Consider the following 24,323-nt stretch of genomic DNA (forward strand, 5'->3'; position numbering starts at 1 on the left):
TTTCTCCTCCTCAGTTTAAGAGGCCAGACCTTTGTCCAGTCAGCCAGGATATTTACTATTTGGAATTGTTGAGTTATTTTGCCAGCAGAGCCACTTTACTATCTAATGAGCTTCCTTCCTCCCACAAACATTTCAGCTAGTCTAGTGAGTTGTGTACCTGAAGTATGATCAGTTTTGGACTTCTGACAACTTCTTGCATGCTCCCCAGAGAACAGAGTAAGAAAACACATGAATAGATACTTTCATTTGCTAGTTACAGTATGGTGTCTGTGTGTGCATGTGCAAAATACACAAGCCACTGCACAGTACTGAAAGGACTATTATTGAAAATAAATTTCAAGGTGTTAACCCACAGCAGTGATTTAGAGTGGTATTCTAGTATGCTGCTTGTAAACAATTTCAGAATGGCCCATGTACATAGCCAAACATACTCATAAAAATGCCTCTAATATATTCCTCCCCCACTTTCATACTTAGAAAGGTACATTGCCACAGACATAGCCCCTGCTTTTGGGGAAAGATAGCACAACTGAAAGCATGGGAATTACAGGGATAGCTTCTGTTTGCACAGCAATCTCCCCCCTGCGAGTGCCCCCCCCCCCATGGTTCTTTTTGGCCATGTGAACTGAAGAACCTTGTGTATTTGTTGCAGGGATTGGAAGTCCTGAAAAGGTTCACCGAGTCTCCTAAATACGTGGGTAGGAGGGCTGTATCTCAGTGCTAAGCACATGCTTTGCTTGAAAAACCTCCTCAGTTAGGCCCTTGGCATCTCTAGGAAGGGTTGGGAAAGACTTCTGACTGAAACCCTGGAGAGTAGCTCCCGGCCTGGTTTGGACAAAATGCTAGACCATCATCTAACATTATGAGAACGAGTTGCTGCGAGCTCAAGCTCATATGTATCCATCTCCCCTTTCCTCCTTGAGCACAGCCATAAGATCAGTAGTTTCCATTTTAGATTAACTGCAGTTTAGCATGTCATCTTGGCAAGAATAACACGACTTAGCGACTGAACAACAAAAGCGTGTCATCTGAGCCCTAAACTGTGGTTAATCATCAGTATGGTTAGTGGAAAGAAGACAGCTTTGTAAACTTGGTTTGAAGTTGGCTTGTTTCCATTAATCATAGTTAAAGTTAACCACTGTTTGTTGATTTCAGGCAATATGGCAAACCACAGTTAATGCAAAACAGAAGCAAATGTTTCTGAACTCCTTGCAGCCATACTGAAGGAGAGGGAAGAGTATGCAACCCTGACTCTTGCTGCAGCTCATTCTCATAATGCTAAACCATCACTTAGCAAATCCATTTTAGACAACTCTGAGCTAGGTGGACCAGTGGCCTGATAAGGCAGTTTCCTGTGTTCCCAAATTAGAACCTGAACTCAGAGCTGCTGTGTTCTTCCTGTGTTTCACATTTTATGCTTATTGTTTAAAACTTTATTTTCTTTTCATATTTCTTGCCTTGAGGACTTCTGTCAAAGCATGCTATACATTGATAAACAAATAACATTGTCTTGTTATAAATGCTTTATATGCCTGCAGTAAGCACTCTGCTGCTGTGTGTTATTTATTGATTTTATATATTTAAGCTGGCCAATAACAAACATCATCTGGATTACAAAAACTAAAAATACAATATAAAACTATAAAATGTAAAATAATAATACACAATACAAAACAAATGGTGCAAAAACAAATATAAACAATGTAAAAACAGTCATAACAATTTTGAAAAGAATGGCTTGTATGGCCACTTGTTCTTAATGGACAACTCAGTCCTTTCTGAAGCAGGTGTACAGTTGTCTAATCTCTTACAAAGCTGTAGTTCTTTGTCCTCCTAAATCAGCTTACTTGGCAAATAAGCATTAGTCAAATTTGGATCAGTTTAATGTTGTTCCTCATGCAAAAATATATCTATACCCCTTTTTAGAATTTTTCAGCTCTGAACCCCTGTTGCTACACTTTTCCAAGGCCCGTTTCTCATAACTTAGGCTGATCCATCCGTGCAGCAACAATACTGAATTTTGTTTCACACAATCATAGCTGGCTTGCAGGGGATCACTTGGTGTACTACTACACTCAAAATACATGTGTGCAGTGATATGAGGGATTGTTGCTACAGTGAGGATCACTTCAGGTCCAAAAACATGTTCCAGAGTTCTTCCTCCATGCAATTGTCTGCCTGTGTGAGCCTGAGGATGGTGTTGGAAGCATGATGTGATCACATGAAGAACAGAGTTGTTGCATGTATGAGTGAGCCCTTGGAGAATAGGTGGGACAGTTTCTAGTCTGCAACTGCTTGAGATCACCTTCCCATTTTAAGTCTTGTCTAACAAAAAAATTGGATTTCTTTCATATGATCTAGGTTTAAAAAATATATAATGGAGGATAAAATGTGGAAAGAATTGGTTCTTCCTTGCCTCCTACCAGAATTTAATCTTGCAACATGTTGGATAACAGTAAACTCAGTCATATTCAAACCTCAATAGTTGATGAGATCCAACACCTTAAAAACAAGGTTGTTCTGACTGAAACCCAGAACAGATTCACCACCCCACTGACATAAGAGCCACCAGCCTCCACTGCTGAGCAGATTGCATCAATCGTTCTTGTAAATATCTGTGGAAGAGATTGCTGGAGTTGCTAATACAGGCTTTTCCAAACCAGGCTCCCCAGATGCTGGAATACAACTCCCATCATTCCCATCCACCATGGTCAATGGCCAGGATGATGTCCAGCAGTTTCTGGAGACCCCCAGTTTGGGGAATGTGATTCTGAAAGAACAGTGATGTTAAAAGGCCTCTCCCAAGCCCTTTTGCATCTTGCCAAGCCTATAGTGGTCACAGGGTTCACTGCTGAACTGAGCACTAAAACTGGGTAACACAAGATGTTAGTGTCCAAAGAGGGCAGGGGCTTGATAGGTAGCCTTGAGCATTCTGCTGTCTCAGCATCAGCAGCATCCATCCCCTATATGTAAAAGTGGATTAATGACCTGCTTCACAGGATTGTTGTTAAATGCTCTTCACAAGGGTCAGCTTATCTGTGTACCATTTTCATGTTAACTAGCTTATACTGGAAGTTACAAGACTACTGGTCTAGGCTTCACTTACAGATTCAAGGAGTGAAAAGCCTTTCATCGTTACTGCTGGATAGGAGTCTCTTTGGTTTGTGGTGGTATCCAACCTGTTCTGGATGACAGATTCATCCCTGTTACTCCCTTTGAAAGATGAAGTATGCAGCCTGGGGGTTCTCCAAGATCAAACTGTATCACTACAGGCCCAGGTAGCCTTGGCAACATACGGCATCTTTTACCAGCTTAGGCTGCTACACTGGCTGTGACCTTTCCTGGACAGAGATAGTTCGGCCATCCTTTGGTAACCTCCTGTTTGGACTATTGCAATGCATTAAATGCAGGGCTGCCTTTTCAAGACACTTCAGAAAGTGCAGTTAATACAAAGACAACTGCTAGACTTCTAACTGGGACTGCACATTGGGAGCATATTTTGTTTTCAAGCCCAGTTCAGGATGGTAGTGCTTACTGATAAAGTCCTAAATGACTTGGGATCCAGGTACCTAAAGGCAGTCCTGCCATGTGCTGAAGTAATCTGCCAGTGCCCTTCTTTGGGTTCCTCCACTATCAGAAGCGAGGTGGGTGGCAGCCACAGAGAGGGCATTTTTAAACATAGCACTCTGTTTTTAGAATTTCCTCTCCAGGGACCTCAAGCTCGTGCCATCTTAGTAATTTAGGCTTCCATACTATGGCTCTTCTGTTCATCCAGACCTTTTAGATACGTTGGCTGTTTGTAACTGAACTCCACCTTGCATTCTTTTAGTATTACGTGTTACATTATTGTAAAAACTGCTCTGAAATCAACTGATATAGGTCAGTGTGCAGCTTGGGGGGTGGATAAAGTTATTGGCTTTGACCACTTCAAAGCCCTCTTGTATTTATTGCACCTAAAAACCTAGGTGCTGTGCAAAACAGGCTCTGTCCAGTGGGTGTAACTTAGTGTAACTTAGACAAAGCACCAGCAACAAAAATTAATGAGAAAATTGATCCAAAAGTTATATCAACTTATAAATGTACATTAGCTATTAGTTATATAGGCAATTCAGGAAAGCCCTGACTCTCTCCGTAGTATTCCGATTGCTCCAGCAGACATGTTCTTATGAAATGGCAGGCTGTAACTGCCAAGGCAAGTTGAAAAGTTGAGATGCCATACATAGCTGCTCCTTTAGCCATCGGGCTCTTCTTGCTTAGTCATTTTTGTTGACAGTGCTGCATTGACTCACTTGGATTTGTATAGAAGTTTCTCTTCCCGCAAAGCAAAGGCAACAGTGCTTGCTCGGTACACCTTTGAACTAAAGCCATAGCCCAAGCCCTCTTTCTTAAAAGATCCTTTTTGACTGATACCCTGACCTTGGTTGTTGTGGAACTCAGTATAACTGCCAGTCTGTGCCATGAACTGGGCAACTATCTATGTACACTATTTTACTTGCTTTTTAAACTCATATTAATGCCCTCTTGGTAGTAAATGGAAGTACTATTGGACTTGAATCAGTTTTCCATTTTGGACCATAACCTTGCAAGAGGAAAACACAGAAACCAGGTCTTGACATGTGCTTTATGTTGGCATTTCACTAACTGCAACAGACATTCTGCTTAGTCCAAAGTCTTTACTCATCTAGAGGGAAGAGAGTCATTGCATTAAAATAGTATAACTTCAAAAGGTTTTTAGCCCTATATGTACTCAGCTCTGCTGTAGGACAGCGGAGGGCAGACTTCAGACTTGCAGGATCTACTTTGTGTCCCCCCCCCGCTCCCAATTCCTGAGATCCACTAACTGGAGCCTGGTGAAAAAGGCAGACATGTAGAATTACAGAATTTTGAGGCCAGGAATTGGTTTTGAGTATCAGAAGTGAATACAGCTCACAGTCCTTCCACACAAAAATCCACTTATTCTTCATTTTTGCAGAATAATTCTATCTGGGGAGGGGGGATCATCTTGTTGCTACTATTGTTAATAGCAGAAACTAACAAGCCAGGAATCCCTGTCATTCTACTACACATCTCCCAGACATCTATGGTAGATCCAGATGTACTTGCTGCCCTTCCCCTGCTGTAGGAAATGAAGGAGGGAGCCAAGGAATGAAAACTGTTGCTAAAGAATTGTCTCCCTCTGTTGGTCACACTTCAGTTGAAAAATAAAAACTGCAGCAATACTGAAGTGCTTTATGCAGACTAAAATGTGCCTTCTGCTTGCTGACCTTACTGGAGAGGCAGAAAGCTTTTCTCCTCTGGCTTGGACCATTTCCATAGCATCAGTTACATAGCTGCTAAATTTTGCAAACCTGGAACATGGCATCCAGTTGGGTCAGTGTCTTATTCTGCTTTTGTCCTGTAACACAACTGTCACTTTTTTCTACCCAGCAAAATGGGTAGAAACTTAAATGTGTCTCTGGAATTGAGGTGTGTGTTTAATATAGACCTTAGCGCATGAATTCTGTGAGCATATGTTTCAAGAAGTCTTGGGATGCTACAACATAGTTCTACACTCTCTGTGCCCTGTTACTCTGGCCTTCCTCTATAAACCCAGTAGCAGCCATGTAAGCTAGCAAAATCTAACTCTGCTCAATTGTACGTGATAACTCTGGCACTTAAGGATTTCAGTGTACTATGATATAGTGGCTAAGATAGTGTGGACAAAGCAGGTTGGATAAAAATGAACCATTTAAATTTTTAGGGGTGCAATCCTATGCATGTTTAGACAGAGAAAAGGCCTACAACTCCCAGTATGCCCCAGCCAGCATTGCTGGCTGGGGCATGCTGGGAGTTCTAGGCTTTTTCTCTGTCTAAACATGCATAGGATTGCGCCCTTAAAATTTATTGGGGGGGGGGGGGCATTTTAAAAAAATCATAAATAAAATACTTAACCTTCTCCCTCATTTAAAAATAACATAGTTGCAATTAAGTCATCATAAACATACTAAACCTACATTTGTGGTCTCATAAAGATGAATTAATGGTTCTGTCACACTTATACAAATTGGTCGGAAATTCAGTTAAACATGGGCATTCATTTTAGTTTTCTGTCCGGCCTGACTAACAGATCTTGCTTCTTGAAAGTTCTAGGTTTAGGGTTTCTGTTCCTCCAACTAAAGTCACATGTGCAAAAAGACAGGCGGGATAGGATTGTTCTGTACTTATATAGACGTGGAGCAGGGCCAAGCAAGTCAGAGGAATTAAAACAAAGACAACATAGCATGGTGAATAAAAATGGGTGATGAGTGAGCAAGAAAACAAGGGAAAATCCTTTTTGTAGGTCTTTGGGTGACTTTTGCAGTAGATGAACCAGTAGATCCCAATCTATCTTGGCCTGCCCCTGGAAGAGATGAGTAAGGAAATCCACAAGCTGAATTTTATCTTGGCCATGACCTTGGTGGGTGGCCATTGACAAGCCACTCTCTCTTCCCATTTTCAGTAAACTGACTTGTCTTATAGCAGGGTTGGGGGAATGTGTTGTTCTCCAGCCGTTGTTGGACTGCAACTCCCATCAGCCCTACTGAGCATAGCCAAAATGGGGGATGATGGGTCTTGCAACCCAATATCATCTGGGTGGGTCATAAGTTTCCCAGCCCTGCCTTACAGGGTGGTTATAACTACTCCAACATCATGTATGTGAAGCACTTAGCTGAGAATGCTAAACAAATGCTAAGTATATTATTATGCATGGACTTGCTGTAAAAACACCTAATAAGTCTCCTAAGAATTTTCACTGGGCTTACCTTGTAGGTAAAGTCTATTTTCACATGAAAGCTGTTTGGGTTACTATATTTGTTCTTTCAGTATCTTCAGCTTGTGGCTGTCTAGAATCTTAATTCTTACAGTTCTCATTTTCACGTTTATTTAGTTCTTGATCCTGTTCATGCTTTCAGTTATACTTCCCTTCAGGTTTGGATTGGGAGTGATCCAGAGAGAGATGTGTGAGTGTTTAGGTGTGTGATCCTGGAACAGCAAGAGACTGGGGGAGTTGCTGGGTTCCCACAACACAACAACCCACATTTCAACAACAACTCATGTTTTAACCTTGAGTGTGCGTTGTTGTGTTGCTTGAACCTTGTCAATGGGTTGGTTGGCACGATCAAAATACGCCACTGTGGCTTATTTAAATCACAGTGCATGCAGGACACAGTTTCCATAATCCCCACCTGTGCACAGCTTGTCGTGTTATCTGAACCTGGGTGGCATGGCTTATTGGAGGGGAAAACAACCCTCCAGTAGCCCGTGGGCTGTTGTGGGGCTATTGGAGGATTGTTTTCCCCTCCAACAAGCCATGCCACCTGGGTTCAGATAACACGACAAGCTGTGCACAGGTGGGGATTATGGAAACTGCCCTGCATGGACTGTGATTTAAATAAGCCACAGTGGCGTATTTCGAACAACATGACAAGCCATGCCTGGGCAGTGATTATGGAAATTGTACCTGGCATGTGCTGTGATTTAAATAAGCCACCCTGGTTTGTTTTGATTGTGCAAACCAGGCCAATGTAAGGGAGCAAAATACCTTGGGCTGGCCCTGGGTACCTGGGCTGGTAGAGAAAGAGAGAGACTAACATTTGGGGGAGGGCTGTGTCTGGCAGAGTTAAAAAAATAAATAAATTGAGAGTTAATTCAACAGCAATTGATGTGAATAATAAACTTGGGGGAAATTAACGTGGGGGATCTTCCTATTAATGTGGGGGTATTTTAGAGGGATTTATTTAGAAGTGATTAGGGGAAATTAATTGGCTTGCCTTCTGTGAAGTGGGTGTTCTTTTGCAGTAGAAAACTGGATTCCTCATTTATGGAATGATCTCCCTGATGAGGCCCACCTGGCGCCAATATTCTCATCTTTTCGGCACCAGGTTAAACTGTCCTCTTTTCTCTGGCATTTGGCAATATATAACGAGTCTTTTTGACCAGGTGCTGGATTGTCTCTGGCTGATTGTTTAAACTGTTTTGGATAGAAGTTGCTGTTGTGTATTTTGTCTGTTTTATGTCCTTACGTGAATGGTTTTTATACTTTATATCATGTATTTTAAGGGGTTTTAATTTTCGTGAACTGCCCAGAGAGCTTCGGCTATGGGGCGGTATAGAAATATAATGAATGAGAATTTTTGTAACAGTGGTAGGCAACCTAGTGCCCCCCAGATGTTTTGAACTACAAGTCGCATAATCTGACTATTGGCCATGCTGACTTGGGCTGATAGGAGTTGTAGTCCAAAACATAGAGGGCACCAAGTTGCTTACCCCATTGTATATTCTAGACCTGCAAGTTATACGTTGTACCCAAGTAAGCTTCTTGAAACTGCTTCTACTTCAAAATAATGTATATTACTTGTGATTGGGTGGTAACTGGTTGTCTCAGCCACAGAAAGCATTTAACACTTCTCTTTTATTTAAGGAGTGTATACCCCCTTTTTTTTAACTTAAGCCCTTAAAGCGACTAACAAGGAAACTTATTTAAAGCACATAAAAACATCAGTAAAAAAAAGAGCAAAATATGAAGTAGTAAACAACCACCATAATAAACCTATAGATAAGACCAGATAAAATACTAAGAAATAAAGGGATTCAAATTACTTTTAAAAAAAATGTGAATCAACATGATGGACTTTGCCTGGCATCATCTGTTAACCTTTTAGGGGCCTAGAATCATATTGAAGGGGTAGAGTTCAGTAGTTTGGGCATCACCACAGAAAAGGCCTGTTCCCCAGTTGCTACCTGCCTAAACTCAACAAGCGGATGTCAGGGTTCCCCTGATGACCTGGATCCCCTGAGCAACTCCTTAAGGATCTCTTGCCTCCTTAAGAGTTCCACTTTCCTTCTTTTAAACTTCCTCTTCCCAATAACGTGGGGTTTAGGCTGTAGACATGAGGTGATTGTCACTTCAGACACTTGGGTGTTAACCATAACAGTTTACTGGTAAATTAAAGCAAGCAAATTACAACTAAAGGTATTTATAGAATAGAGCTGAGTGATACAAAAGGCATTAAGAGAAAATAAAAGTTGCAAAAATGCAAGTTCCTCTATCCTAGCTGCACTTTGACTTCTCCAGGCTGCTTCTTCCTGTTCTCTTTTCAGGCTCTGGTCTTCCTCTCTCTCTGATCTGCTTCTCTCTGGCTCTTTCTCTGTCTCTGGTCTCCCTCTCATTCCCTTTATGTCCCCTCCTTCCTCAAAACCAAAAGTACTATTTCAAACCTGGAGAAATTAAACCTAACTCAGGAAAGCGAAACTTAGCCAGGAAGATGAAACTACTCTTCTCAGGGATACCCCCTCCCAACAAAAACCCACAAGCCTCTAGGCCTGACTTTTTCTGTTCCTTGCCTCTGTAGGCCTCAAAGCTTCGCGGGGGAGAGGGGGCACATGGACAAGGGCCCCTGAAGATAACTTTAATTGCTGTGCAGGTTTATGTGGGAACAGGTGGCCCTTTAGAAACCTCGGTCCCAGGCCATTTAGGGCTCTCTAGGCCAAAACCAACACTTCAAATTGGGCCTGGAAGCAAACTGAGAACTTGTAAAGATTCAACATAAAGATAAAATTAGTAAGCATATAGAAGGATAAGCCCTACTGAAAAAGAATCAGCATGGCTTCCGCAAGGGTAAGTCCTGTCTCACTAACCTTTTAGAGTTCTTTGAGAGTGTCAACAAATAAGTAGACAGGGGTGATCCTGTAGACATTGTTTACATGGACTTCGAATCATAGAATAGTAGGGTTGGAAGGGTGCTAAAAGACCATCGAATCCAATCCCCTGCTCATTGCAGGAATCCAAGTCAAAGCATCCCTGATAGATGGCTGTCCAGCCTCGTCTTGAATGCTTCCAATGTGGGAGAGCCCACTACCTACCTAGGTAATTGGTTCCATTGTCGTATTGCTCTAACAGTCAGGAAGGTTTTCCTGATGTTCAGCTGGAATCTGGCTTCCTGTAACTTGAGCCCCTTATTCTATTTCCTGCACCCTGGGATGATTGAGGAGAGATCCTGGCCTTCCTCTCTGTGACTCCCAAAGGATTTTGACAAAGTCCCTCACCAAAGATTCCTGAGCAAACTTAGCAGTCATAGAGTAAGAGGACAGGTCCTCTTATAGATCATTAACTGGTTAAAGAACCGAAAGCAGCAAGCATGAAGAAACAGTAAATTCTCCCAATGGAGAGAAGTAACTAGTGGGGTCCCACAGAGATCTGTATTAGGACCAATGCTTTTCAACCTGTTCATAATTGATCTGGAATTAGGAATGAGCAGTGAAGTGGGCTAGTTTGCGGATGACACCAAATTATTTAGGGTGGTTAAAACAAAAAGGGATTGTGAAGAGCACCAAAGGATCTGTCCAAACTGGGAGAATGGGCATCTAAATGGCAAATGTGATTCAATGTAAGCAAGTGTAAAATGATGCACGTTGGGGCAAAAAATCCCAACTCCAAGTATAGCCTGATGAGATCTGAGCTAGTGGTGACCGACCAAGAAAGAGATCGGGGGGAGGGGGGCGGTGGATAGCTGAATGAAGATGTCAGCCCAGTATGCGGCCGCTGTAAAAAAGGCAAACTCCATGTTAGGCATAATTAGAAAAGGAATTAAGAATAAAACTGCCAATATCATATTGCCCCTATACAAATCTATGGTGCGACCACACTTGGAATACCGTGTACGGTTCTGGTCACCACACCTAAAAAAAGATATTGTAGAGCTGGAAAAAGTGCAGAAAAGGGCAACTAAAATGATCACGGGGCTAGAGCATCTCCCCTATGAGAGAAGGTTACAACAGCTGGGATTGTTTAGCTTGGAAAAAAGGAGGGTGAGGGGAGACATGATAGAGGTGTACAAAATTATGCATGGTGTGGAGAATGTGGATAAGAAGACATTTTTCTCCTTCTCTCAAAATACTAGAACCTGGGGTCATCCCATGAAGTTGATGGGTGGGAGATTCAGGATAGATAAAAGGAAGTACTCCTTCACACAGTGCAGTTAAACTGTGGAATTTGCTACCACAGGATGTAGTGATGGCCACCAATTTGGATGGCTTTAAAAGTGGATTAGACAAATTCCTGGAGGAAAAGGCTATCAATGGCTACTAGTCCTGATGGCTATGTGCTACCTCCAGTACCAGAGGAAGTGAGCCTATATACACCAGTTGCTGGGGAACATGGGTGGGAGGGTGCTGTTGCACTCATGTCCTGCTTGTGGGTTCCTGGTCGACAGCTGGTTGGCCGCTGTGTGAACAGAATGCTGGACGAGATGGACCCTTGGTCTGATCCAGCAGGGCTCTTCTTATGTTAACATTGGAGTGATGTGATAGGCAGCCTATAACTTTGCCCTATCTTTTTTTATTTCAAAGTAAAACAATCAACATCTTACAGTTTTTAGAGTTTTTCTATACTTTTTAGACTAATGTACAGCCTTACAGGAGATAGTGGTGAACCCTGAAGCTCAACCCTGACAAGACCGAGGTACTTTTGGTGGGAGACAAGAGGAGGCTGGGGCATGTTGACCTGGTGTTGAATGGGGTACGGCTACCCTTGAAAGACCAAGTCCGCAGCCTGGGGGTCATTTTGGACTCCCAGCTGTCCATGGAGGCTCAGGTGTCAGCTGTGAGCCGGACAGCGCTGTATCAACTCCATCTGATACGGCGGCTGCGCCCCTTCCTTCCCAACCATCTGCTCCCATCGGTAGTACATGCCCTGGTCTCCTCTCGTTTAGACCACTGTAATGCGCTCTACGTGGGGTTACCCTTGAAGACGGTTCGGAAGCTGCAGCTGGTACAGAACGCGGCGGCTCGCCTGATTAAAGGCAGCCGCCGGCGAGATCACATCACTCCAGTGCTGAAGGAGTTGCACTGGTTACCAGTTGTTTTCCGGGCCAAATTCAAGGTGTTGGTTTTGACCTTTAAAACCCTATATGGTTCCGGCCCAGCCTATCTTAAGGAGCGCCTCCAGCAGCACCAGACAGGCTGCTTAACAAGATCAGCCTCAGATGGCCTTCTCTCTGTCCCATCAGCCAGGACAGCTAGACTGGTGGGGACGAGGGAGAGGGCCTTCTCTGTGGTGGCCCCCACTCTGTGGAACTCCCTCCCTAGGGAACTCCGTCATGCCCCCTCTTTAATGAGCTTCCATCGTGCATTAAAAACGTGGTTGTTCAGGCAGGCATTTGGGGTGGGTTAGGGTATTTAAAAAAATATATATATATGGTAAAATTTTATTGTTTTAAATTGTTTTATGGTGGGTTGTACATCGCCCAGAGTGGCTGGGTGACCAGTCAGATGGGCGATTAATACATTTAATAAATAAATAAATAAACTGAACTTGATGGTCAGTTTTACTAGGCTTGGTGAATGGTACCAATTCAGCATTATAAAAGACAGCAAACTTGAATTATACTTTTTTGCTCATAGTAACTGGCTCCTGGGGTGACTAGTCACATCTTCAAATTAATAGTGGATTGTCAACTGTTAATTGTTACTTTGGGGAAGAGAAATCAAGCCACAGACCAGTATGGTAGCTTACAAGGGAATAGGAGAATATGACTAGGAATGAGCAACTTGGCTTCCATGTTAACAATGATAGGCCAGTAGCTAACATCCCCTTCCTGGGCAAGGTGCTTGAGCGCGTGGTTGCAGGATAACTCCAGGCACTCTTGAGTTAAACTGATTATCTAGATCAATTTCAATCCGACTTCAGGCCTGGTTATGGAACAGAAACTGCCTTGGTCGCCCTGTAGGAGAGGGACAGGAGGAATGCAACCCTGTTGCTTCTCTTGGACCTCTTAGTGGCTTTCGATACCATCAGCTATGGTATCCTTCTGGATGGGTTGTCTGGGCTGGGAGTTGGAGGAACTGCACTGGTTCTGCTCCTTCTTGGATGGCTGATTCCAGAAGGTGGTGCTGGGAGATTTTTGCTCTGTACCTTGGCATCTAATCTATAGGGTTCCACAGTGTTCCATTCTATCCCTGTGCTGTTCAGCATCTAAATGCAGCCTCTGGGGGAGGTTATCCAGAGGGGTGGGCTGAGGTGTCACCAATATGCAGGTAATACCCAGCTCTACCTCTTTTTCATCAAATCCAGGTGAGGCAGTAGCTGTTCTTAAACAGTGCCTGGGCACGGTAATGGACTGGATGAGGGCCAATAGACTGAGAGTCAATCCAGACAAGATGGAGGTACCGGTAGCGGATGGTTCGCCTGCCTGGCTAGTGTCAGGAGCGCCCTGGTGGCCTCTTTCAGTCTACTCCAATAGCCAACTCAAGACACAGACAAAAGGATTCTTTTCAAGGCTTTAATCCTTTTACAACTTAATGACTCTTTCAGGTGCTAATCACCAGCAACTAAGCAAGGAACAGCAGAGTAGCCTAAGCTCCAGGTTAGGCAGTTGGTCCCCGTTTGAAGGAGAATCATAGGAAGACCCTGAACTTGTGGGCTAGGGAAAGTTCCTCCCTCTTTCCCTTGGGTCCTCAGGACGCGACCGTTGCTTGCGCACCAAATGAGCGCTACGCATGCTTTCCGCACGCTCCAGCTGTCGTCGCTCCCAGCACCAAGCATCCAGCAAGCCCCCCTCCCGCATTCTCTTGCTGCCAGGGTCAGTATCTATCTCAGGAATGCTGGCAGGAGGAATCTCTGCCAGCTGCTGTGCCTGTGAGAGATGAGCGCGCTCCTCTTCCACGGATTGCTGTTCCTCCTCAGAATCAGAACTGCTCTGGGGTTCTATCAGCTCAGTTTCCACCCTGACATCTAGATGAAGTTCAACCTGTTCTGGAGGGAGTTCCACTCCCCCTGAAAAATCAGGTTTGCAGTTTGGGAGTGCTCTTGGACCCAGAACTGTCATTTGAGGCACAGGTGGACTTGGTGGCACAGAGCACCTTTTATCAGCTTAGGCTGATATACAAACTATGCCCTTATCTGGACAGAGATAGCCTAGCTACAGTTACCCATGCTCTGATAACCCCTCATCTGGATTACTGCAATGCATTATATGTGGGGCTGCCTTTGAAAATGGTCCAGAAACTTCAGCTGGTCCAAAACAGGGCAGTGAGATTATTAATGGAGACTGGCCAATGTGATCATATCATGCCAGTACTTTTCCAGCAGCACTGGCGGCCAGTCCATGTCCAGGCCCAATTCAAAGTGCTGGTATTAACATTCAAAGCCCTAAACAGCTTGGGGCCAGGTTATCTGAAAGGTTGCCTCCTTGCATATGTTCCTGCCTGGACCCTAAGATCATCTTCTGGGGTCCGTCTCTGGGAGCCCCTGCCAAAGGAAGTGAGGCAGGTGGCTACCAGGAAGGAGGCCTTTTCTGCCATGGCACCCTGGTTGTGGAATGAGCTCCATAGAGAGGTTTACCTGGTTCCTATGTTGTGCTCTTTCCGGCACCAGGTGAAGACTTTTTTTTATTTACCCAGTGTTTTAATGTCCTAGACTTTTAGCTTTGCTGTTTTGAATCTGTTACTGTATTTTAAATATCTGCGTTGCTGCTAGGTTTTCTTCTGGCTGTATTTTTATACTGTAGTTTTAAGGTTTTGTGTTTTATATTGTCTTTATGCTGTACTTTTTTGTGGTTTTAATTTTTGTGAACCGTCCAGAGAGCTTTGGCTATTGGGTGGTATAGAATTGTAATAAATAAATAAAATGAACTTTCTGATCTGGACATTTGGTGGATCCCGGAGTATGGGCTTTGTATATATCAGATAATGAATAAACTAAGGACCTTGAGAATGTGGAATAGAGCGATTGAGTACTAACCTAAAGAGCCCTTGAATAAGCTCTGAAAGCTCCGTCTGCTTGTTCTGAATGAAGAACAATGTGTGTGTTTAACAGTATTTTTTTCCTTTTTTAAAAAACAGAGCTCAACAAAAACCCAGTGGAAGGCTTTTCAGCAGGCTTAATAGATGACAATGATCTCTATCGATGGGAAGTCCTTATTATTGGTCCTCCAGATACACTGTAGTAAGTATCACTAACAGCATAACCAAAACCTTGTTTAAATATCTAATATTTTGCTAAACAGCTTCTTTCTTTGGCCCTGCTGACATTGATTTAATTTTGCTACTAAAATGTGGCTTAATACTTCACTTGGAGTAGTCAGTCTTAGTATAATATGTATCTATTCCAAATCTGAATTCTCCTTGGTTACCACAATTTCTGTATGCTGCTTCCTTCTATCCGAAGCCTAATGGGATTAACTCACTTGGCCAAATGTAGTACTTAATAAGTAAAACTAGCTGCCTTTTCCGGTCTCCAACTCAACACTTCTGTTTCCTTGCAAAGGACAGACTTGTTCTATGGATAACTGACTGAAAGCAAAATTTAGCAAGACTCAGGTATAGATATCCACTTAAGGGTCTGGAGGGAGTGAAGTATAAATGTTTCAAGCAGGGCCAGCTTTTTGTTGTTGTTGATGGATCTTGAGACTAAAAAATCTAATCTCTTCTATCTCAAACTAAAGCGTGTATGCCTAAAACAGATTGAGCCTGGAATCTTAAATTCGCTTACTAGGAAGGAAGTTCCATTGAATGTGGTAGGAGTTCAAACATGCATATGATTGCACTGTGAGTTAAATCTGGAGAATAGCCGTGGTGTATGAGGCCAAGGAACTTCCATAGCTGGAAGCCATAGCATGGTGATGATCGCTGCTCAGCATTCATGAAAAGATCTACCCTTGCTACACTGTTTTTGACAGGGCTTGCTGCTTCAGTAATGTTACCTAAGTGATAATACTACCTAGATGGGTTCACACATACTCTGCCCATGTTTCTGGATAACTTCACCAGGTTCCAGGGCTGTCATCTGAAGGCACATAATGCAGCAGCTTTGCTGAAGCTTAACAGGTCTTGGGTCTGGTCAGTGCTTGGGAGACTGCCTGTAAACCCTAGGTATACTTCCTTAAGTTCCATGATGGAAAAGTGGAATATAAATGTAATATGCATTAATAGGAAGTGAAGCCAGAAAAATGGAGCCTCCCCCTTCCCTTAAGGATCTTGGGGATTATGTTGTATGCTCTGATCTGGATTGTCTGATTCATTTAGGATGGTCTTCATTCCATCCGTGGTTACAAAAACAGGACCTTACTGTTTTAAACATGGCTTCTCTAGGAAACGATCCCAGAAGTTGTGTGTTTATAACCATCCATGAAATAGAAAATGACAGATGAATCTCCTTCTGCACATTGGCATATTAGCTGGGATAAATGCTGGCTGTACGAATGGCAAGGTCTGGAAAAATCTTTCTGGTAGCATGGGCACCTAGAGATGTTATGTTGTTACCTAACAAACAAATAGAAATATTTCTCTAGATGTGCTCCTGATGTAAGGGAAATCCAGAAATAAGTTTACTTCTCTTGAAAGGTGCTCGACACGTATTGAAACATGAAAGTGCATGTTTTGCTCCTGTTACATCTTGACAAGTACAAGTTCAGGCATTTGTCCTAGTGTTTATTCAGTTAACACCTGCCACATACAAGATGCTGTTTTAGGCATACAACCAATAAGCTGTTGTTTCACAATGGTTCAGCATGCAGGTGGCTCTACAACACTTGCGTTGCAACAAATATTTGCCAGTCCTGCACCCATAGAAACCTAAACGCTTTTTACTTCATGTGTGGGAACATTTCAATCTGTTATTGTATACTGCTCTGGATACCAGTGAAGATCTTCAAAGCTTAAAGAACCAGAATGTGCCTTTAATCCCAACTAGGGCTAGGTTTAACGCACACCACACACATCCCCTTCTGTTACTCCTTTGTCTTTCTTGGGCTACATCTACACTGCAGACATGCTGGTTTAATGATAATTCCTAGAAACTAGAGTAGAAACTGTAAGGAATTGTTTTGGGAGACAGGGTAGAGATTTCTAACCAAGAATTCCTGGTACCCTTACTAAATTACAATGACGGGGAGGCAGGGTGAGTCATGACGATTCAACTTTGTGTAGAAATAGTACAGACAGGTAGCGTAGACATACACTCTTTTGTTTCTATCCATCCCCAATTTTTGTTATTCTTGAGTTTTGTGTTGTGTCTATATCAAAACAAACACAGCCATAAAAACAAAAAGGCGGACAAAAGTAGAACAAAAAGGCTAGGAGAGGGATGGGTGTTAAGGGGTGGTGTTCAGCAGTCATCGTTTTTGCTCATTCCAAGTTTTCCATGTGTGCTGATGCCATAAGCAAAATATCTTCACATTCAGCTAAGCATCGTGTTCACTGTTAGTTTGCCATATAGCTTGGTGAGCATCTAATCTGTGATGTGTAGCTAGTTCATGTATGGTGAGTAATGATAGGACTTGTGTCCATTGGTAGATTGTTGGGCCATGTACACTTTTCCATTGTCTTCCCATCTTTTTTTAAAGCAAATGTGGTTCTACCCAGGCCGTAATCTACTTGTAGTTCTCACCAGCAAGAGTTGGGCCAGCAGTTTAAAATACCTCCTCACCAATACAAAAGGGGAAAGCAGAAAAGGAAATGCACAGTCAACTCGTACGATAAAGATGATCTATGTACGAAAAGATGTTATTCTTTATACAAGTAGATTAAAATGTCACTTAGGCCAAAGCATGCAGTTAGCAAGAAACATTGAGCAAAGTGAGCTGGAGTTTGGTAGACTAAATCTTAAGCATGTATACTTGGAAGCAAACCCCATTTAAATCCACTGGGGTTTACGTCACTGGGTTTTGCTGCACATGGCACTAAAAAGTCTGCTTTTTAAAAAGCCAGTCATCGTAAACTAAATGCATCATGTTTCTTTAGTACTCCTAAAATTCCAGACTTCAAGTGAGGAAGTTACTAAAGTGTTAGGAAGCAGTTCAAGGGATTAATTAAATAATCCGGAGACATATTTTGGGTGTCAACATTAATCTTGAAACCCCAGAATGGGCACTTACCTGCCAAAAACATGCCTTGCTTAGCCGTTTAATCAGTAATTACTCCCTTGGATGCGGTTCCTACCGGCAGTGCTCTAAAAGATTACTCTGCATGAGTTCAAAGCAACAGTTAGTTTAAACCATTGAACCTTCTAAAGGCCAGTTACTGAGAAGTCTCTTAATTTTTTCAGTGAAGGTGGCGTCTTCAAGGCTCACCTTACTTTCCCAAAGGACTATCCACTCAGGCCGCCAAAAATGAAGTTTATCACAGAAATATGGCATCCAAATGGTAAGATATTATAATATGTGTAAAATATAGTGTTCTGTCTTCATCTGGAATGAGTCTGAGCTAAGGTGAGAGCCGCAGGGGGATTTGTCAGAAAATTAGGCAGAGATACCTCTTCCATTTCCAGAAGGTATCCCAACCAATTTTACAGAAGCTCTCTTCCACCATAGCCCACTCCACTCAGCAGGATTGCCTGACCCTCAGGGAGTATTGTCAAGGAGTTCTGGCAGCTTGTGGGGAAAGGAGAGAGTAAGTAAGCTTCCACCCACCTCCTAACATAAGCAGATATCTGGATCCAACCCAGTGACTGGGTTCATATGACACATCAACCCATCATGAGTTGTTGTGTGAAACAAGCCATGGTGCATTGTTGAGTAATCCAAACTTGGGCCACTTCCAGCAGGGTGGCTTGTTTTTCGCCAACAAGCCACCTTGACAACCCATGGCTTATTCTTGGGGTTGTTTAACCCACGATGGGTTGGCATGTTGTCCAAACCCAGCAGAGCCAACCCATTGTGGGTTGCGGCGATCAGGCGGCAAGCCACTTGGTGAGAGTGGGAGAAAAGTGCCGCTTTTCCTGGGTGATACCGCCCGTGCTGCAGTGACAGCCCCTCTACCAGTGCCCAAATGGCACTTTGGAGGGGCTGTCACTTGTTTGCCACTCCCTTTTAAAAGTTATTTTTGGGCCCCAGGAATTTCCTCATTATTTTTAGTTTTATTTTTTTGTTGGCTTTTCGCAGTCGCGCAGCTGTCAAAAACATATAGCCTAGCCTTGCCTATTACCTTGTATGTTTCAGCTTTCAAAAGGAACCAACTGCATTATGAAAGACATACAAGATAATGGACAAAAGGAGGTTGCATATAGGCTGATTTGACAGCTGTTGACAGTGAGAGGTGGGGAAAAGGGATCAAGATCGCCCACTTAGCAAGGTGGTCCCCAGAGTTTCAAGTGTTGAGCTGACACTTGTGGGTACCTTGCTTCCATTCCATACTTCCCTGAGTCTCCAGCAAGTCCTTTTAAGGGAGATCTGTGCTACTGCCCTTTTCGCAGCTTCCATTCGCAGTAACATACAAGGCAAGGCTATATATATTTTTGACAGCCACAAGTGTGCAGTTGCACAACTGCAAAAGACTGGTGTCATGATAATATAACAAAGACATTTGCATAAGTTCCTGGGACCCAAAAAAATATAATAAAGAATTATTCTGGCCCCATTTGTGCAAATGTCGGGCTGGGGGGACTGGGGAACAGAAATGGGGCTGCGATTGGAGCGGGGAGTAGGATGGGACAGGCAGATGAGACATGTGCCAGAGCTGGGTGGGGGCCCAAGGGGAAAGGTGGGGGAGAACAACCCACGGTAAGCCCTATCATCTGTTGGGCTCACTGTGGATTGTTCTGCAAACAACCCACACTGCGCAGCTTGTTTGTCAGGGTGGGTTGTCATGTTGTGCAAACTTCCCCAGTGTATGCAGACTAACAGTTGTAACAATGGAGATAACTTATTGGTCATGTAATTGGTGAGTCATTAGAGCCTAATCATTAGGCTCTCTCTCAGTAGGTGTAGGGAAAATTGCTTGCATGCAGTCTCATACAGCAAAGTGAGTATGGACAAACTTGGGGAAATGGGGATTTTAGGTCTCAGTTGCAACTGAATAATTTAAGTGCTCCTGGACAATTCACTCTTTGCTTATATGCCCCATCTTTAAAGTGAAAATACTTATGGCCTATCTCACATGGTGATATTGGATTACAGAACAATTACTATGTTTAATATGCTATAGAACCTAATAGCATATTTCTCCTGGTGGATTTTGGTGGTAAAGATAACAACAGTCATGAACTGGTCTATGCAGAGTGGCTGGTGGATTCATATACAGTGAACCAAAAAAGAGCCCTACTGGATCAGACCAAAGGTCCATTTATTCCAACCTTTTGTTTCCAACAGTAGTTAGCCAAATGCTTCCAAGAAGCCCACAAGCTGGGCATGAAGGCAATATCCCTCTCCCACTCTTGCACCAAGCAACTGGTGTTCATTAGCAAACTGCCGCTGAATCAGGAAGTTCCTTATAGCCTTTATGATTAATAGCCGTTGATAGTCCTATTCTCTTCTATGAATTAGTGTAACCTTTTAAAGCCATCCAAGCTAAAGGCCATTGCCTCAAATAAAGGAAGTAAATTCCATAAAGTAAGCATAGTGTAAAGAAATACTTCCTCATGTCTGTTCTGATTGTCCAGCTGATTGAATTTGATTTTCAGCATTTATACCCCACTTTTCAAACAAATATATTGTAATAGTAATCTGATCTTAATCAAATGGGTCTGAGGGTCATAACTGAGATTGGTGCTCTCCACCAGCCTCTCTACTCGCCTTTACGCTATTATCTAAAGACAGGATCTTTGCTACAGTGCTAAGCCTCTGAAATCTGTTTTCCTCCCTGTCCCTTTTTGGTAGTTGACAAAAATGGTGATGTCTGTATTTCCATCCTTCATGAGCCTGGTGAAGACAAGTATGGCTATGAGAAACCTGAAGAACGCTGGCTACCCATCCATACTGTGGAAACCATAATGATTAGTGTAATTTCTATGCTGGCAGATCCCAACGGCGACTCTCCTGCTAACGTTGATGCAGCGGTATGACTCCTCTGGCTTGTAAATCTATTTCCAGCCTTGCTGTTGAAGCACCACAATTGAACTGGGAACAGTTTCATGTCCTTGGCAAGCATACATGTAGTAGATATATATTGCTTTATATAGCTATTATGTCAGTTGTATGTACCCACCCTGTTTAGTTCAGCTTGTGTGGTAAGGGAGAGTTGCTGCTTAGTGGATAAAGTACAGCATAGGGGTGTTGTTTTTGAGAAGAGTTGAGTAGCTTTAAACATTTGACTGCACTGTGGGAGCATGGAATAGGATGTAAGGGGTAGAACTTGGTATCTTCAGATCAATTCTCTAGTCCTTAATTGCCATATTGAGCCTGAAAACGTAATTGATGGCTGGCAAATTCTCCTGAAATTTGTGGAAGCTGGTCTAGGGACTGAGGTTTCAGTGTTCTGCTTTGCCCCTTGTCTATCCTGATATTGGGAAAGCAGGAAGACTATGCACTTCTGCTTAATTTAGGGTGCAGGATTTGGCACAGAATGTTAATTTTTTGGGCATAGAATATACACACAGTCCTGATCTCTGACTGATCTCTGGCTACTGAATGGATGGCTTGCATCCTTTCACTCCCAGAGAATTGGCCTTTTAAAACAGTGTCCCAAATAGCACTTGATGCAGTTTAAAAATGTGTTTAATGACTGAAATGTATTGTTTTAATAACAAGTATCAGTTACTCTTATTGCAAAGAATAGGCAAGTAATTTTATGGCACGCTTCACTGATTTTGGAGTGGATGAAAATAATTAATGATACGTTGCACTGGAGTAATTTGAAATCTGGATTTCAATTTACAGAAAGAATGGAGGGAAGATAGAAATGGAGAATTCAAAAGGAAAGTTGCCCGCTGTGTAAGAAAAAGCCAAGAGACTGCTTTTGAGTGATGCTTAATTCAGCAGCTAGTAGCTTCACGTTGTTCAGGGTAAGTAGTTTTTTTTTAAGTTACAGAAAATTCCATTTTGAATTGGAAAAACTGCAAGGTAAATATTAGCTTTATATGCTGAATGCTGAAGGCACTGAGGTAAGGTTTCACAGACTGCAAATGTGTGTTTTCTCTCTCTTCTGCATTAGTTGAGCAGACTTTATCCCCCCACCAGTTCTACTAGGGCAAAATCTCTTAATGGTGTTGAGATAATGTCATATATAAAATCAGCTTGCTTTAGAGTAGGGACCCCAGCCAAAAAACGAAACTAAAGTAGAAACAATTGGCTAAGAGCTGTTTATATGTGTAGCTCAAGCCTTCCTTATTGTACTGAAGTCTCAAGTCTCCACAACACACATGACGGAAAAGTGACCATAGCTCTAGTCACTGAAAAATTCGAGGAAGAGCCAGAGTTATGCAGTTGGTAGTGTGTCAGACTTAAGGCAGGTCCAAATTCCTCTCAGCCATACAAGCTACTTGTTGTATGGATAAAGGTGGAGAGTGGGACCATGTATGTTGCCCTGAGCTCCTAGGAGGAAGGGCGGAATAAAACTAGCAGTTCTAACACAGGCTGGCTGGGTACAAGGAGCAGATCAAGAAGAGGCTATAGTTTAGGTGACAGGATATGCTGTGCACCCAAACCCGTGTGCCCTGCGCATGTTTTTAGAAATAATCTGAAGGACAAATACACTTTCAAAATCTCCTCAAGAGAGACTTAACTACATGAGAACTTGTATACAGGTGTGTGTTTTTTAAATCCCAAGGAGAGTACAACCTTACTTCTGGCTCTGACTTTGAGGAAACAAAAAGGAGTAGTGGTATCTTCAGGGGGCAGTGAATGGACATGATGCTGAAGCTAAGTGTGGTCAGTTCCATGGATGGGATGCCACTGGTAGCTTCATGTAAGAGTAGAACAGAACTTATTTTTTCTATAAGTAGAATAGAACTTTTAATTAGTGGTGTCTGTCAAATGTCAACCCTTCAGTAGAAGCCTCTTTACCGAATATCATCACACTAGTATTGCAGAAAATGAGCAGGATATGTTTTGCTTAATATTTGGTGCAGGAGTCGGGGTGTGCATGCGTGTATAATTTATTTGCTCCTGTTGCTTGTATGTGTCCTGTAGCGTTTGTAGTTACTACTAATGGTAATCTTGCAGTTGATGTTTTCCCAAGAATCTTGGCGTTGGCTAACTCTGAAAACCAAGTATGCAACTTTGGCTGTATCGATGTATATTGGAAGTAGCTTTACTTGGTAGTTATGCTTCTGCTTGTCTGTGTTGGCATATGTGCCCCTCACCTCCAGTGGGTGAAACGTCCCACTCAGCTTCATTAGATGTTGAGTTAGACCTTCAAGACTGCCTCAAATGCTGAACTGGTTTAGGGGTGGCCATGTGGTACACTCTTATGGGGCATCTCAGTATATCTGTGCAAGATCAGGGTAGGTGTAGGTTTCAATTATCCAATCAAGATACTCCTGTATGTGGAAAACTTATTGGAGAAGGCTAGTAAGCTTTCTACATGCAGGGAGATCTTAACTGGAGATTGTGTCACATTCAGAAATAATTAGCCCCCTCTAGCCCCCATACGTCTTAGAGGACTGCCATACTAATAATTTGATTTTTGGCTGTTAAGGAATGCTTAATTATAGGCGAATTTCCTTTATGCAGCTGGCATGCTGTTGCTACTGATGGCTGAGGCTGCCAAACTACCATCTTGGCACGGTGTGTCGTACTCCCACTTACTGTTGATAGTTTTGGGATGCTTAATTTTAGTAGCTGCTGCGGAAAAAGAAATCCTGCCAGAATTTGCAGTTAAGTTGGTTCGACAGCTAAGGCTACAGTGTTCTTAGCCTCAGCAAGTGAGCTCTGTCCCAAAGCTTTGACACTTCAGACCCTCTGAGCAGATCCTGTTTCCTTTTTTGCTGTAAATAGGTCAAGACCTTGTTAAGCAACAATTTGCCCAACTAAACTATGCAGTCTTCTTCTAAGCTTACACAGATATATTCAACAGGAATAATCGAAAGGTACCTAAACATTTATACGAAGAACAGAATCTTAAATGGAGATCCTCCCACACTCCCAGTTAATTGATTGAATAGTGGTCTGCATTGACTGCTACATATTTGAGTAAGCCACTTTCCATCAGAAGTGGTTAACAACGTTTACATTTCTGAATAAAATGTTTGTGTTCTATCTGAAAACACTTTTTCCCTTCAGGCATGCATTTTCGAAGTTCTATGTAAAGTGAACATTCTGATGTATTTCGCCAGGGCTGTGCTGCCAACTTAATGTTTGAATGACCGTGCTAGAGAGGGCACTTGTAACACAATTTTGTGCTTTAAACGGAGCTGGCAGACAGAGCTCATGTCAACACCGCTAGTGTAGTTCTTAGTTTTAGAAAGCCGCAGTTAAAGTTCACGTGACCTGTTTAAATATTAAATAACAGAAGATGCTCAGTGTACTAGTATTTTAGCTGTATGCTTCCTGTAGGACTGACTCCCAAAGACCAGCCGTACAGGAAACTGAACTGGTATGCTGGTACTGGGAATTAGCTACCTTATGAAAACATGTGTGGATCCTCATGTCAAC

General features: G+C 42.7%; 1 protein-coding gene across 4 annotated transcripts in view; it reads left to right on the forward strand.

Moving 5' to 3' along the window:
- Positions 1-24,323, forward strand: part of UBE2G1 (ubiquitin conjugating enzyme E2 G1) — a 43,256-nt gene that overhangs the window by 17,727 nt on the left and 1,206 nt on the right. For 3 of the 4 annotated variants that reach the window (XM_084822729.1, XM_084822727.1, XM_084822730.1), the window contains 4 exons: positions 14,860-14,962; positions 18,067-18,159; positions 20,610-20,788; positions 21,609-21,733. In XM_084822729.1, the coding sequence (XP_084678855.1) occupies positions 14,905-14,962; positions 18,067-18,159; positions 20,610-20,788; positions 21,609-21,695 (417 nt within the window). In that variant the 5' untranslated portion in view covers positions 14,860-14,904 and the 3' untranslated portion in view covers positions 21,696-21,733. Of the gene's footprint in view, positions 1-14,859; positions 14,963-18,061; positions 18,160-20,609; positions 20,789-21,608; positions 21,734-24,323 lie in introns of all 4 variants that reach the window. The other variant, XM_084822726.1, reaches the window with a different exon arrangement.

The sequence above is a fragment of the Heloderma suspectum genome, chromosome 16 (genome assembly GCF_057233095.1).
Source record: "Heloderma suspectum isolate Gila_16-S chromosome 16, 16-S_ref, whole genome shotgun sequence".
NCBI lineage: Eukaryota > Metazoa > Chordata > Lepidosauria > Squamata > Helodermatidae > Heloderma > Heloderma suspectum.